We start from the raw sequence: 13,838 nt of genomic DNA on the forward strand, positions 1-13,838 counted from the left end.
GAATAACTAGCTAGCTCATGCTAAGATAGCTAGCAATGTTTGTTAGAAGCTACTTAGCAGCCGCATCGACTGCCTCAAGAATGAAGACCTCCGCACATGACTCAAAAGTTTGCCTGACGGAAAAGCACTGCATAGCATCCATGATGAAATAGTCCTGCCACCACAAAATCATAGACCTGAGATAAACATATTTAAGGCCAACTTCCATTTTTTCCATTGAATTTACGACATTTTATGGCCTTAATTTTAAAATGCATCCATTTAAGACTTTTTAAGGATGCACACACTCCCTGATTTAGAAGCAAGTTAGAAGTAAGGAGTCAGTTTGGATTTAGCATTGTGTCGCCAAACTGAATTTAAAGTATGGACTGTTTTGAAAGGGTCCACTCTAACATTATTGTTAATAATGATGACAATATTTTCTCACCTTTTATGTGAGTCACATTGTTTTTAACCAATGTACTTACAGCTGCCTCCAGACTACCTCACCTCAAACCATCAGGTGAGCAGCTGCTCTGCTCTCCTTTGTTTTTTACTACATATGTGTACTACGCAATTATGAGCCGTCATCATCTTGCCTGTAACAAACCACATTTAGCTTGAAAAATGCAAATAGTTTGCTGAAAATGCAGACGTTTGTGTGTAAAATATTCATTTTGGAGAATTTACTGTATCTTCTTGTGTCAGAGTTCTACATATCACGTGTTGTTTTCAAATGTTTTTTTTTGGTTGGTTCTTTTCTTCCAGCAAAAATGTGACAAATACAAAAATGGCATAAACAAAACATGAGATGAAGTAACACATCTGTCTACTCATAAATAATTCAAATTTCAGGAAAAAAAAACAAAAACAAAAAACCACAGGAGCCAAAGTGGATTGTTTCAGAAGGAACTGCAAACACACAACATTATTGTTTGATTCTGAAATAAACAAAGCTAACATACAATCAGCCTTTCAGCACAATGTAGCAGATTGCTTTAAGTTAAAAATTCCTTTATATGAAAAGTGCTAGTTCCACTGGCAGATTATTTCACCAGTGGAAATGGAAAATTCATTCTAAGTGAAATAATCTGCCAGTGGAAGCAGCACCTTTCATGAATATTAGGGATATATTGACTAAAACAAGCTGCTACGTCTTCATGAAAAGACACCATTACACTCTTCTACTGGCTAAAACTAACCAAGTTAGTTTTCTCTTATTTCCAGTGTGCAGTAGAAACTAGACCAAAAACACTTGGTGAGATTTCCTGTTTTTGTTTAACAAAGTCAATGGATTTATTTGTGCTAGCTTGTAGAGGACAAAAACAGACATTAATACGTACAATCAACAATACACACAGTAACTGGTGATCACTGCTATTCAGAAAATGTTGAGGCGGCGTGGTGGGGTGGGGGTCTTTAAAAAAAACAAAAAAACACTTTTTGAGAAAAATAAAATGTAAGAAACTAACAATAAGTAGAACATTTTTACACCAAAGCAATGTGACAAAGGCAGATATGATGTTTTGCTGGAGCTTCTTGTTCAGATGGGTTTTTAAAAAAAAAAAAAAAACATTTTGGTTTCCAAGGAAGCGAAGGCAGCTGTGGCACGCATTTGGTAGAAATACGGAAAGCAACAAGGATCATGATTTGTCTGCTTTGCACCAGCGGCCGATATCTAATAAATACATCACTAGGTCTTAACTGATTTAATTAGTTATCCTGGTCGGTAAACTTAGTAGATGAGGCCAAATTCACTGAAGAAAAACTTATTTTATAAGATTGAATCTAGGGCTTAGCAGATGTTTTCATTCGATACGAGGCCTGTGGGGCTCAGTTTCGATTAAACTTATAAAAAGAAAAATATCCGGCCTTGCTCTGCTCACAAGCGTCCCATCTCCCTCCTACTCTTTATCTTTCTTGGTTTTTATTTATTTTCATAAGGTTTCTGCTTTTTTTTCCCTTTTTTTAAATGCAATGAATAAATTTGGCTTTTGCTTCTTTTTGCTGCTCTGCAACGCTCACGCAGACCAGTGACCTCAAAACCAGCGAAGTTACCAAACTGTGATTTATCTGCACCGTTACTCTACTGGCTAACACGACCCAACAACCAAGTCACAACACGGATTTCAAGTTAATACTTCAGGAGAATTAACTGGGCAAAATGCACATTTAAAAAAAAATAAAAAAAAAATGCTTATATTTTATGGGTCTGAAACTGGATCTGCACTATATGCGAAACGGTGATTGTCTCATTATCCACTTGTACAAAATCCCCATTCCAAAGGACTGCTTGGACGCAACGTTTGGTAGGAAATTATATCTCAAGTGGCATGTATGCAAATTCTGCATGCCAATAATATGTTTGGCCTGTCTGCTGGATCTGCTCTGCCGTCGATGCCAACACTTGTTTAATAATTTCAGAGGCTGAGATTCTGAAGCTCGCTGGGAGCGAGTGATGAAGGAAAGGAAAGAAGAGAGACAGAAGAGTGAAGGGCGGCAATAGAGCCTGACAATACGGTCAGGAAAACGTTGGATTCTCCTGATATTATGCTGCTGCTGTAGGAGCTGAATGTATAATGGCCTTTTGTAAGGGGGGGTTACTTTTACTGCAAAGTTTCAGAGAAAACCTTAATGGGTGATTTTCTGTTGAACGGTTGTAAACAGTTAATATCCTGCCAGAAGTAGAAAAGTCTTTTGGTTTTGGATCGATGCTTAGCTTCAGATATCGGTATCAAGAGTGAAAGAAGTGAATCGGTGCGTCCCTACTATTGTATTTTTTTTTTTATTATTATTATTTCTCAATATGGTGAATACTTGAAGTTAGCTATGACAACCTACATCATCATCATCGCCTTTACTAAAGACACAAGCAGCTCCGTATGAAGGAAAATCAACTGAAGGTTGTGAACGTTTAAGTTTCCGATCCAATCTCGTTCTGCTGCTTCCTGAGGCTTTTGTCGCAGAATCGACTGCGGCCCGTTTCCGCGCCGCGGAGCGTTTACTCACTGGTGCAGGAGGAGTCCGGCGGGTCGCTGTCGGCGCGGTAGAAGCCGTTCAGGCAGGGACACACGTTGGCTCCTCGCGAACTGGTGCGGCTGTTGGCCGGGCAGGGAGCGCACGTCCCCTCGCCGAATTTGGATTTGAAAGTCCCGGGGATGCAAGCTGGGTGGACGAGAGAGAGAGAAAATCGGGAAAGGACGATAAGAACCGGGGAAAACAAAACGCCGCCGTCGCTTATCTGGAAGCCCAGCAGCTGTCACATCAAGACGCATCCACCTGCAAAAAAACAACAACTCAACATTTACAAAAGAAGCATCCGCATCGGCGTGCGCTTAAGCAGAGGGACTTATCTTTGCTTTTTTTTTTTTTTTTTTAAGATTTTTCTTGCATTTGCTTTTTCATTTTCATCCTCTGTGCTCGGTGACATTAATCTCCGCAAACATGGAGTCGCGATGACAGCAAAGTTTCATGTTGAAGATGAGGAGAAGGGGGATAAAGATGAAGACCGACTACTGACAGGAGATTGCTGTTGTCAGACAAAACAAGGATGGAGAATGCTTGTGTGAAAAAAAAAGAAAAAGGGATCCACCCCAGAGCCATCAATCAGTGTCTCCCGGATCCTCAAAACCGCGCCGCTGAATACAAACGAGGGCCTTGGCGTGCATGCAGAAGACGCTCCATAATAAGCCCATAAATCAATCCAAATGAAGGGACATCAGAACAGACATGAATTAGCTCAGCCGAGTTATGAGGAGAGTATACAAAGTGCGGTAATCTGAGGCGATGTGTCCAAGAGATTAATTTAAATTCCTAAGTGTCGGGCTGAAAGTTGGCTGATATGGAGTCTTAAGGATAAACCGGCGTAAGCCCAGACTAAAGAAGGATTTTGATAAAGGGGATTAGCAGCGAAAGGTCTGGATAGATCTGCCTCGGGAGCCGCTGGTTTTACTGTTCGCCACATTCCTAACCGGTAGTGTAAAAGTGGGGGAGTCTGGCAAACATCTGTCCTGTCAGCATGACGGCTCATAAAACCCAGAGAGAGAGGAGAGGGCGATTAAGTAGTTAGGCTAAGTGGGCTTTCAGTTTCAGCTCCACCCAAAGTCAAAACAACGGCGTGATTAGAGAAGCCAACAGCTAACAGCCCCGCAGCGGCGTTACGCAATAAAACTTGCAACAGTAACCGCCCTTCCACTGCGAATGTGCGCAAAACTAATGCTGAAAAATAAAACGCAAGTTTGCAATCGCGGCGTTCCCGTCAAATAACAAAACGTGATTGAAATCAGATGTGAAGTAGTTTGTTCACACGAGAAGATGTTAAAAACCGTCATCCTCCTGCCACTTCCTGTCGTCTTCTTCTTCGTTTCTTCCAGCAGTAACATCTGGCTGTCGATCATGTGACTCAAAAAAAAAAAAAGGGTTTCCACTGCAGCGTTCTGAAATACATTAATTTTGAAAAAACACCTTATACCAGTGCAAACACATTTTCACTAAAAACTTGGTTTTTCCAAATTGCCATGTTTCCATTGAGCAAATTTTTTTTCGTAATTCCAATTTGAGAAATTTTATAGTTAGTCAAGAAACTACAGGCCAACTTCAATCCCAACACTTCCAGCTCCAGTTTAGTTCATCTTACAATTTTGTCCCTTTCTACCAGAAAGGATTCATTGTAACTATTAATTAACAGTTGATGTTTTTCTGTAGTTAAGCCACTGCAGAACCTGCAAAAGTAAAATAATATCTAATTTAATTGGCTATGAAAACTACATGACTGCAAAGCTGAATACATCGAGTATGATGGCGATGTATTTTCTCATCTGATCGGAGAAAATCAGATGAAATATCAACATTCAATAAACTGCTAATTAAATTTTTTCGAATCAGACAATTATTATTATTTATATCAGGCTCTAAGGTTTGTGTCAAACTCAAGACCTGGGGGCCAAATCTGGTCCCTCCCCATAACTTTTCATATGTCATATGTAAGCGCAAAAATAGCAAAGTTCCTTGTAAATATTTTTAAATTAGTACCACAAATTAAATTAAAGAACAAAAAAATGTTTTTAGCTGAATATTTTCTTCAGTGGAACATTATATTTCTATAGATAATGGTGTAAAACAAAAAAAAAAGCATGTAGTTTACAATCAATTGGCAAAATTACTTGATTAAATTTTGTGCAACACCTTGTTGCCCCCACCTGTTGCTGCACACGGAAAATCAGTTAGCTAAAAAAATTCCCACTTCACTTGTTTTTTCTCACTTGAAGCACAAGCAAATTCCCAAGTTTGGAAATATTTATGATCCCCGAAAGCACAAAACTCCAATAGAGTTGAGAGTCAATTCTAAAGGATTCGGTTTCTGTTTTTATCCATCTGCCTGTTTTCACTCAATCCTCCTTGTTGGGTCAGAGGGGACCTGGTGCCTGACCCCACCGGTTATTGGGGCAGTTACTGGGTTCACCCTGGACAGGTCACCAGTCCATCGCAGGGCAACACAGAGACACAGGACAACCGAACACACACACACACACACACACACACACACACACACACAGCTTAGAGAGAGGAGTTAAGCTATCAGCTGTGTTTTTGGACAGAGATGAACCGATCCAATACCAATATCTGAGGTTTAGGATCGATTGACATCGATGTGAAAAAGAAAAGCTGCTGAACTGACTTCAAATGTTTCTTTTTTTTTTAAAAAAAAAACCACAGACATAAATGTACTGAATTACAAAATAATTTTGTAGCTCTGCACCAGAACAGCTCACTTAAATACACCAACAGCTTCACATGTAAAAACAACTTTAATTAGTCCAGGTAGTACAATTAGTGGAACAGCCAATTTAAAATACATAATAAAGAAACTGACAAACACAATAGGTTGACCATCTTGGTTAAATATGTAAAAGTAAACTGCAACCTGGTCATCCCAGCAGCCACACAGCAGTCAGACCGGTCAGCCCTGACAAGGAGAAACTGCCCCCAACCATTAACCCGCCGCAGCGGCTGGAGCGCTAAAGCGCCATGGGAGGAAGGGCAGAGTGCCATCCCGTCTGGTGAGACAGCCCAGGGGAGGCCAAGAGGAAGAGCGGCTCCCAGCACAGCACAGCGCAATCCTCACAGCCCACTGCTGGCCCGACGCCCCCCACAGAGCAAAAGGCCAGCCAGTGACACCGCCAATGGCTTCTGCACACCACCAGCCCCGGCCAAGCGGCCCTGGGCACAGAGGCAGGAACAAAAGAGAGGGCTACACGGATCCACACGGCACGCAGCCTCACCACAGCCTCGCCCAGGTCGCTATGACGGAGACTGTAGCTAGAACCCCTCAGAGTTACCAGGAAACACCTGAGAGGAGCCCAGGCAGTGTGGTGGACAAAGTACTCAACTATAGTATCCAAGTAAAAGTTCACTCAAGGTAAAGCACTGAAGTACTTAGTTTTGTACAAATTATCAGTACATTGCTGTATCGTTCTCCTGAGTGCTTTTACAAAACCTTGTAAGTTGCCAAAACAACGTGTTGACATGTAGAACCACTCCGCTACAAAACGTCAACGCCGCTTTAAGGGGCAGTGTTATATATTTTCCAGGCAGCTAGTGGCATTTTATAGCAGTCAAGTAGCTACATTAAATATGACTTAACAGAAAATGGACTTTGTAATTTAACACCTGGAAATTGGGTCTCTGTCTCTTTAAGAAGCTTCTGTTCTTTCTGAACCTACCTTCAGGAAGTCATCCCAACATGGCTCCTCTATTTAACCTAACAACATTTTTACCAGCGTTCCAGTGAAGAGAAACAGCAACAACCGACTAAAAGTTTATGCTGAGCTTAAAGGAATGAATCATAAGTTCCCCCAGAGGATAAATACTCCAGTAAGGATACTCAAATAAAATTTACTTAGGTATAGCAGTCAAGTAATTGCACTTCATTAGGGTTAGAAATTTGACTAAGTATAAAACAGGCCAAAAATAATCCAATGTGTCAAGTCCTACAAATGGATCTAGGGTGACATCAAGTGAAGCAAGTTTCGTGGCGCGAGTTCTGCTTTCGTCTCCTCCGTCTGCCCGCCTCTCTGAGCGTTGACCAGTTCATCAGTTTTTGTTCATATGTGACCGTCGCCAGTCTTGTATGTTGTGGTTACGTAAGCTGCAGCAGAGAAGAGACAGAGGAAGGACACGGACTGGTATATCCATGACACGTGAAATGTCCATGTTGTTCCCAAAACTTTGGAAAACGACCAAAACAAAAAACGCTCAGCATCCATGTTTTCTTCTGCCTGAAACAAAGCCCACCATTATTTCCTTTAGTTTATTTTCCTCTTATTTCTTTCGAGTGTCTGCTGAGTCAGTCTCTCGCCCCCCCCTCTCTCTCTCTGTCTTGTTTTAATCCATTAACCTCTTTGGAGGGCACGGTGATTTTCTTGTTTTTGATCCTCCATATCTCCCTCTATTGTCTTTTCCCCTCTCCTCCTCCCTCCATCTCATGCGGCGTTTGGCTCGGAGCGGCCAGACGGAGGAAAGAAATGAAACGTCTGAGTGATTAATGTCAGCGTGGCGGCGTTGGCTGGCGTTGGCCTGAATGGTGTTAATGAGCGCGGCCGCCTGTAGATTAACTAACGGGTAGGCCGCCGAGGAAATTACACGTCCTCATCAACAAGCGGCTGGCTGAAGCCCTGGAGAGCCTTTTTATCAGGCTTCGGCGGCAAGCTTTTAACCTTGAGCAGCCAAATGGCAACGGATGAGGCTCTCCGGCGCGCGTTCAACACCATTTCTCACGCCCAGGTGAGAGGAGGTTCTGCGTGCGCCGTCTCCGACTTCCTGCCGCCAGCTGCCATTTTCATTCCCCTCCTTTTAGCAGCTGTTTCTGTCCGCGCTTTGGCAATTCACACCTCGCCCCCGTCCCCCCCCCCCCCCCTGTCTCTATCTCTCTTCTCTGGGATTCATCTTCCCTTTCTATTATCTGCGTTTGCCTCGCAAAAATGTATTGGCTCTCGGTTTTGTGCCATCCGACTATCTTTCTCTCCCTCCTGTCCCGCTTGCACAATATTTGTATGCGGCTCTTCTCTGCAACACCTCATTAATTCATACTCCTCCTTCCCCTCTTCCTCCTTCACCCCCCACCACCCCCCCCTTTCAGGAGCCACACAATAAATGCGAAGAAGAGGGCACAGGCTGAGGTGACTTGCATTGAGCATACAAAGGAGCTGTAGTTGAACAAAAGTCAAAGCGAATGAAAATAGAAGTTAAATACTGTTCAGGGCGTGGTCCACTTAGAGCAGCAGTATGTAACTTTTAGAAAAAATGTTTACACCGTGGCTAATGGAGGAGAATCGACATACAGAGTCTTAAGGAATTGGATCAGGAGGTTTTCACCAAGAGAAAACAAACAGGTAGATTTCTTATAGAGCTGAGTCGTGTAGATTGAATGATTATCTCTATTATTACAGTTTTCTTTGGGCACAGACTGGACAGTATGACTTTAAAACCTATCTTAAGGTTTAACAATCATTTATCTATGTTATCCAAACAAATGCATTAAACTTCATTAGCAATTTCACCCGTATGTAATTGTAGCATTAACGTAATGATTTTGAATTATCAGTGTAAAATGGGAGACGTGTTTAAAAAAAACAAAAAACGTTTCTCCGCCTTCATCTGCGGCTGTGCTAACTAGCCTTAGCCTCTTCTTCCCGTTTGATTTTACTGGCTGTTTTAATTTACATTACCGCCACTTACTGAAGAGCAGAGTGAAAACGCTGAGGGAAAATGCTTAAAATGGGATTTGAATTTAAGAGAAGTAACTGAACTAAATAAAATTTCTCTTTTTCTAGCCTGAGCATTCACAACAGGCTCTGTGATCAGGAAGAAGTCGCAGCAGAGCAGAGAGCAAAGGGGTAGAGGGGGAGGAGCAGCGCCACACGAGAAGGTGTTTGACAGCGCTAAGACACGCCTCCTATCTCTGATTGGTTGTTTCTAGTTAGAGCTGGGAGAAAGCAGCTTTTTACAGATTGTCTCATACCAAACTGTCACAACATAGTGATAGTTTCAACAAATATGCAAAAAATAAAAAAACATTTTAAGTACGTTACATACGTACTTAAAATGTACGTATTTTATTTTAAAAAATTGATATTAAGTATCAATTTTTCAAAATGACAGTATGTGGTCCTGCGCTCATTGAGAGGAGCTCGGTATTTATTTATTTTTTGTAAAAATGTGCGTCCACAGGACGGGATGCGGCGGCAGAAAGCTCTGTAGCAGAGAATGACAGAAACACAGAGAATGGTACCAGGGAGATGGAGCTACGACATCATCGATTAAAATAAATAAATAAATAATGCACGGCCACATGGAAACATGAAAGCGTCATTTTGAAATGTAGTCACTCTATCGTTGGTTTTAAAAACGACCGTTTCTAGTTTCGTAAAACTCCAGAACCGTCAGAATGAACAGCCTGAACATTTGCAGACCCACTTAAAATCGTCTCTTTCTTTTTTAAAAGGTTTTTTTTGGCTCTAGTGGCCTTTATTTGATAGTTAATTGACAGGAAAGTGGGTAATGAGAGAAGGGGGAAGACATGTGGCAAAGGTCGCCAGGCTGGGAATCAAACCTGCGACGGCGGCGTCGAGGACTAAGGCCTCCGTATGTGGGTTGTGCTTAACCCCTGCGCCACCACAGCACATGCAAATCGTCTCTTTCTTAGCGGGGCCTAAAAGTTACTGGTATTTCGTCACGTCATTCCCTCAATCTAAAGCTCTTTCAACCAAAGAAAGTGGGATTTGCTCTATGGATCAGAGTGTAATGCAGCGCTGCTCCCTCCCCTACATATTGCTGCTCACTTCCAGTCAGCAGGCAGACAGAAGGAAACTGAATTTTTTCCCTCGCAAGAAAGGGAAACAGAGACTCTAAGGAAATGTTTCTGGTTTAAAAATCGTTAATGATATTTTTAATCTAAAAGAAACCTACTCACCACTATTATGAAGCTATTGACATAGTAACACAGCATAAGGTGTATTATTTGTGATAAGCACTTAAACACTACTGATAACAGTCAGTAGGCATTTATTCTATTTTATTTATAAATATTATGTAAAAACGTTAAAGAAAAAGGATTGAAGTAGAAACACATCAGAAGTTTACATTTGTTCCTGAAGGTCACATCATATGTCAGAAATAAATAAATATTTTTTTATTTAGATCAGTTGTGATCACAACAATTATTTCTATTTGCTAAATACCAGAATAAGAAACTCTGAAGCTTTAAGACACTAAGATCACTGAACTTTCTAACTTGGGAGCAAAACAAAAGAAGAGGCTGTCATTATGTACGGCGTTCCAAAAGTCAGGTAAACAAACAAACAATAAAAAAAGCCAGTGTAAAGTTGGCAAATGCCGTCAGAAACAAAATCCTTAATTTTTGGAGACGCGTCCTCCAGTCTAGATGTTCCCCAACCTTGGTTCTCAAGGCTCTCCGCCCTGCATGTTGGAGATGTTTCCCTGCAGTACAGCAAGAGTTTGTCAATGACCCATCAACTGAAATCAATGTGCTGCAGCAGGGAAGCATCTAAAACATGCAGGGTAGCATGCCTAGAGCACCAGGGTGGAAGAAACTGCTGCAGTCTGATGCAACTAAACTGTAAGTGTTTGGCTTTAAGGGCCATCGCTACTTTTGGAGGAAAAACGAGTAAAGATTGCAAAAGGTGAAGAATGGCATAATGCTGTGTTTGCGTTTTGCTGCAGGAGGGCCTGGTGCACTTCATAAAGTAAATGGCAACATAATTCAAGAACATTATGTGGAAATATTGAAGCGACATTTCAAGACATCAGGCATGAAGTTCAAGCTCTGGACCCTCAGCTAACACTAGATTACTTACAAAGTAACTTAAGGACAACAGAGTCCAAGTTCTGGACATTAAAAAGTTTGTGGGAAGAGCTGGAAAAAAAAAAAATGCGTGTGTTCAAGGAGGTCTACAAACCCGACCCAGTTCCAGCCGTTCTGTCAGGAGGAATGAGTCAAAGTTCTACTCTGTTGTGAGAAGCTTGTGGTAGAAAACCTACATTTGACCCAAGTCAACCCACTTCTGATCTTGTCTATAGCTATTTCTAGGTAGTAGGATCAACTGTTTGTCGGTTTCAAGTCAAAGCAGTTCTAAACTGTGAAAGGCCAGTGTGTGGTGAAAGCCCTGTGCTCTTACCCTGGCACTGTGTGCTGTCTGCAGAGGGTTCGTTACCGGCGACGCAGGTGCACGAGCCCACCGGAACCATCCACTCTCCGTCCCCGTTGCAGTACAGTTTGAGAGGGACGGACACCTCCATGGCGTTGGCCACGCAGGCCCCCGGCGCGATCACCAGGGAGGTGGCTTCTGCACCCGTGGCGGTTTCAGGGAAGACGGCGAAATTGGCAATTGTGGTGGAGCACTTCTTGAAGAAAACCCTGACTGAGATGAGCGACATGCAGGCCCCCAGGTCCTGGAAGGCCAGGTAGAAGCCGGCCTTGGACAGGGGGCCGAAGCTGCGCACTTTGGTGTTGATCCTGCCGGCCTCCAGCAGAGAGAAGCTCTCGTCCGGAGCAATAGTATCCACTTTCACGTAAGGGTTCTCCCTCCACAGGGGGCTGCTGTCTGTAGCCATGTCCCCCTCTGACTCGTAGTAAAACAGATTGAAGGTCTCCTTGCAGGAGCCTGGGATGTTGGGGATGCTTGCGCAGTCGCGAACAGAGAACTTGAGTTCCACGTAGACTCTAAGGACTCCCCGGCGGGGGATGAAGTCTGTCCTCAGCCAGTTGTTCTGGTTCGGCTGCCGGACGTTGCACACCTGGTAGGTTCTGATCGGGCTCATGGAGTCATCGTATCCGCTCACTTCCTCCCACTGCGGGGGGGAAAAAAATAAAAGGCAGAGGAACTCGGTCAAAACAAATCCTAGTAACCTGATAGGAAAGCTAGCGAGTGTTTGTGGTTGTAGATTGGAGAAAAGGGCCAATTAAATTTCTGCCAGTAGACTCATTTTACTGGCAGAAACGTTTAGATTAATCTCAGAAACTTTGTAGAGAAAACTTTGCAGTTGAAACTTTTTCATTTTTCAAACTCTGAAATTTCCAAGTGGTTTTATTTTCTTTTAGAACATTTGAGATCATTCAAAACATTTCTAAGTTTTCTTCTGTTCAAACTCAGAAATTACAACATTTTTTCCCCTTGGGAATTTCTGACATTAATGTCAAAATCTTGGAGTTTTTCTAGCAAATTTTCAACTTTTTACTCTCAGAAATGTCAAAGTATTTTCTAGAAAATTTCTGAGATTAATCTAACAATTTTTTGGCTTCTTCTGGTTTTCTAACTACAATGCTCCTAATATGTCATTGTTTAACACAGATTCTGGTCTTTAGTCGTTTAGAAAACCCAAAAAGATCTAATATGTTGTTTGTTGATGTTAACTAATGCTTCCTAATGCAAACTGCTCAAGCATGGAAGACGTTCAAAACAGTCCTGTGGCGCTTGGAACGGATTACAAAAAAGAAATGACACACACACACACATGCACGCAGACACACGCAGACACACTCCCGCAGCATGCTGTGTGTACACGAGGCCTGTGAGGAATAATTTGCAGCTAAAACGCTTCTAATTGCATGAATCATTCAGAAAATTCCAATCATTATGGGCTATTAATAGATAACATTTTCCCATTAAAACACATTTCACGCATTCTATCTGTTTGACTAGTTCCGATGCCGAGCGCGTGCCGGAGGTCTGCGGGAGAGAAACGGGGGCGGGGCGGGCCCTCTTCTTCGGCTGTGATCACAGCTAAATGTGTCGATTTAAAAGCTTTATCAAGTCCTACCTTAGAGTGGAGGAAGACCTGTCTGTAAACCGGAGCAGTCGATTGAGCTTGAGGACAGAGATTCGGGTCTCTCAAACAAACGGCGCTGCTGAAACTCAAACGTTCCCGTGTGTCTTTAATGAACGGAACTCCGTCGGTGTGATCGGGTCCAGCGGTGTGATCGCCACGCGCTGTGTCTTTATACCCATGAAGCATGAGTGCATGTATTTACATATATTAGTTCATAAAGCTGCCACGCTCAGCCGAGCTGTAGCTCAGGAAACGCTGATTTAACATCTTAGATGATCAAATTAAAGTAACTTCTGACTTTGTGTTTGCATTTATAAACAGTGATGACAATACAGTTTCTCATCACTTTGCAAAGGTATCCAAGCCCCTTGAGCTTCTGCATTTTGTCTCATTACAGCCACAAATCTTAATATATTTTATAGGAATTTATGTCAGACCAACACAGTTTATGCTTCATTGTGAAGTAAATCTTTGAAAAGACTAATCTTGACTCTCTTTACCCCGTTACCCCTGAATACAATCCAGTGCAAGAGAAACAGCTTAGCTTCCCATGGTAACTGTGGAGGAGCTGCCAAAATACAAATCTCAGGTGTGAGAATCTGCCAACGAGACATTATTGGTGCACTTTGACTTAAACTTATTAGAAATATGGCACAAAGAAAGTCAGTATTGTAAGAACCCATAAGAAGTCTTGCTTGTCAGTTTGCCGTGATCAAACATGTGGATGAAGGCGTTTTCTGATCTGGCTAGAGCTAACACAGATAGATCCAAACAGAGGACCATACTGGAAGTAAACTTTTCATGCCTCGTCTCTATTGGTGTAACTTAACCGGTTCTTCCTCAGGCAGCCCCTGCCAGATTCATCTCCGTTTGCAGATACTGCAGTTCTGCGTTTTTTGGGTGGTTCAAGCTGGAACTAGTCGGGTATTGATGCTCAAGCAATTGGACTGCATTCATTGGTTGACCCATAGATTTGTGTCAACCATATCCACATCTCAACCACCAATCCACAA

The 13,838-nt window shown here is 42.3% G+C and overlaps 1 protein-coding gene across 1 annotated transcript in view; it reads right to left on the minus strand.

The window, feature by feature from the left end:
* Positions 1-13,838, minus strand: part of ephb3a (eph receptor B3a) — a 66,492-nt gene that overhangs the window by 37,074 nt on the left and 15,580 nt on the right. The window contains exons 3-4 of the mRNA XM_044133939.1: positions 11,175-11,847; positions 2,989-3,144 (exon numbers count right to left, since the gene is read on the minus strand). Of these exons, the coding sequence (XP_043989874.1) occupies positions 2,989-3,144; positions 11,175-11,847 (829 nt within the window). The remainder of the gene's footprint in view (positions 1-2,988; positions 3,145-11,174; positions 11,848-13,838) is intronic.

The sequence above is a fragment of the Gambusia affinis genome, linkage group LG12 (assembly GCF_019740435.1).
Source record: "Gambusia affinis linkage group LG12, SWU_Gaff_1.0, whole genome shotgun sequence".
In the NCBI taxonomy this organism is placed as follows: Eukaryota; Metazoa; Chordata; class Actinopteri; order Cyprinodontiformes; family Poeciliidae; genus Gambusia; species Gambusia affinis.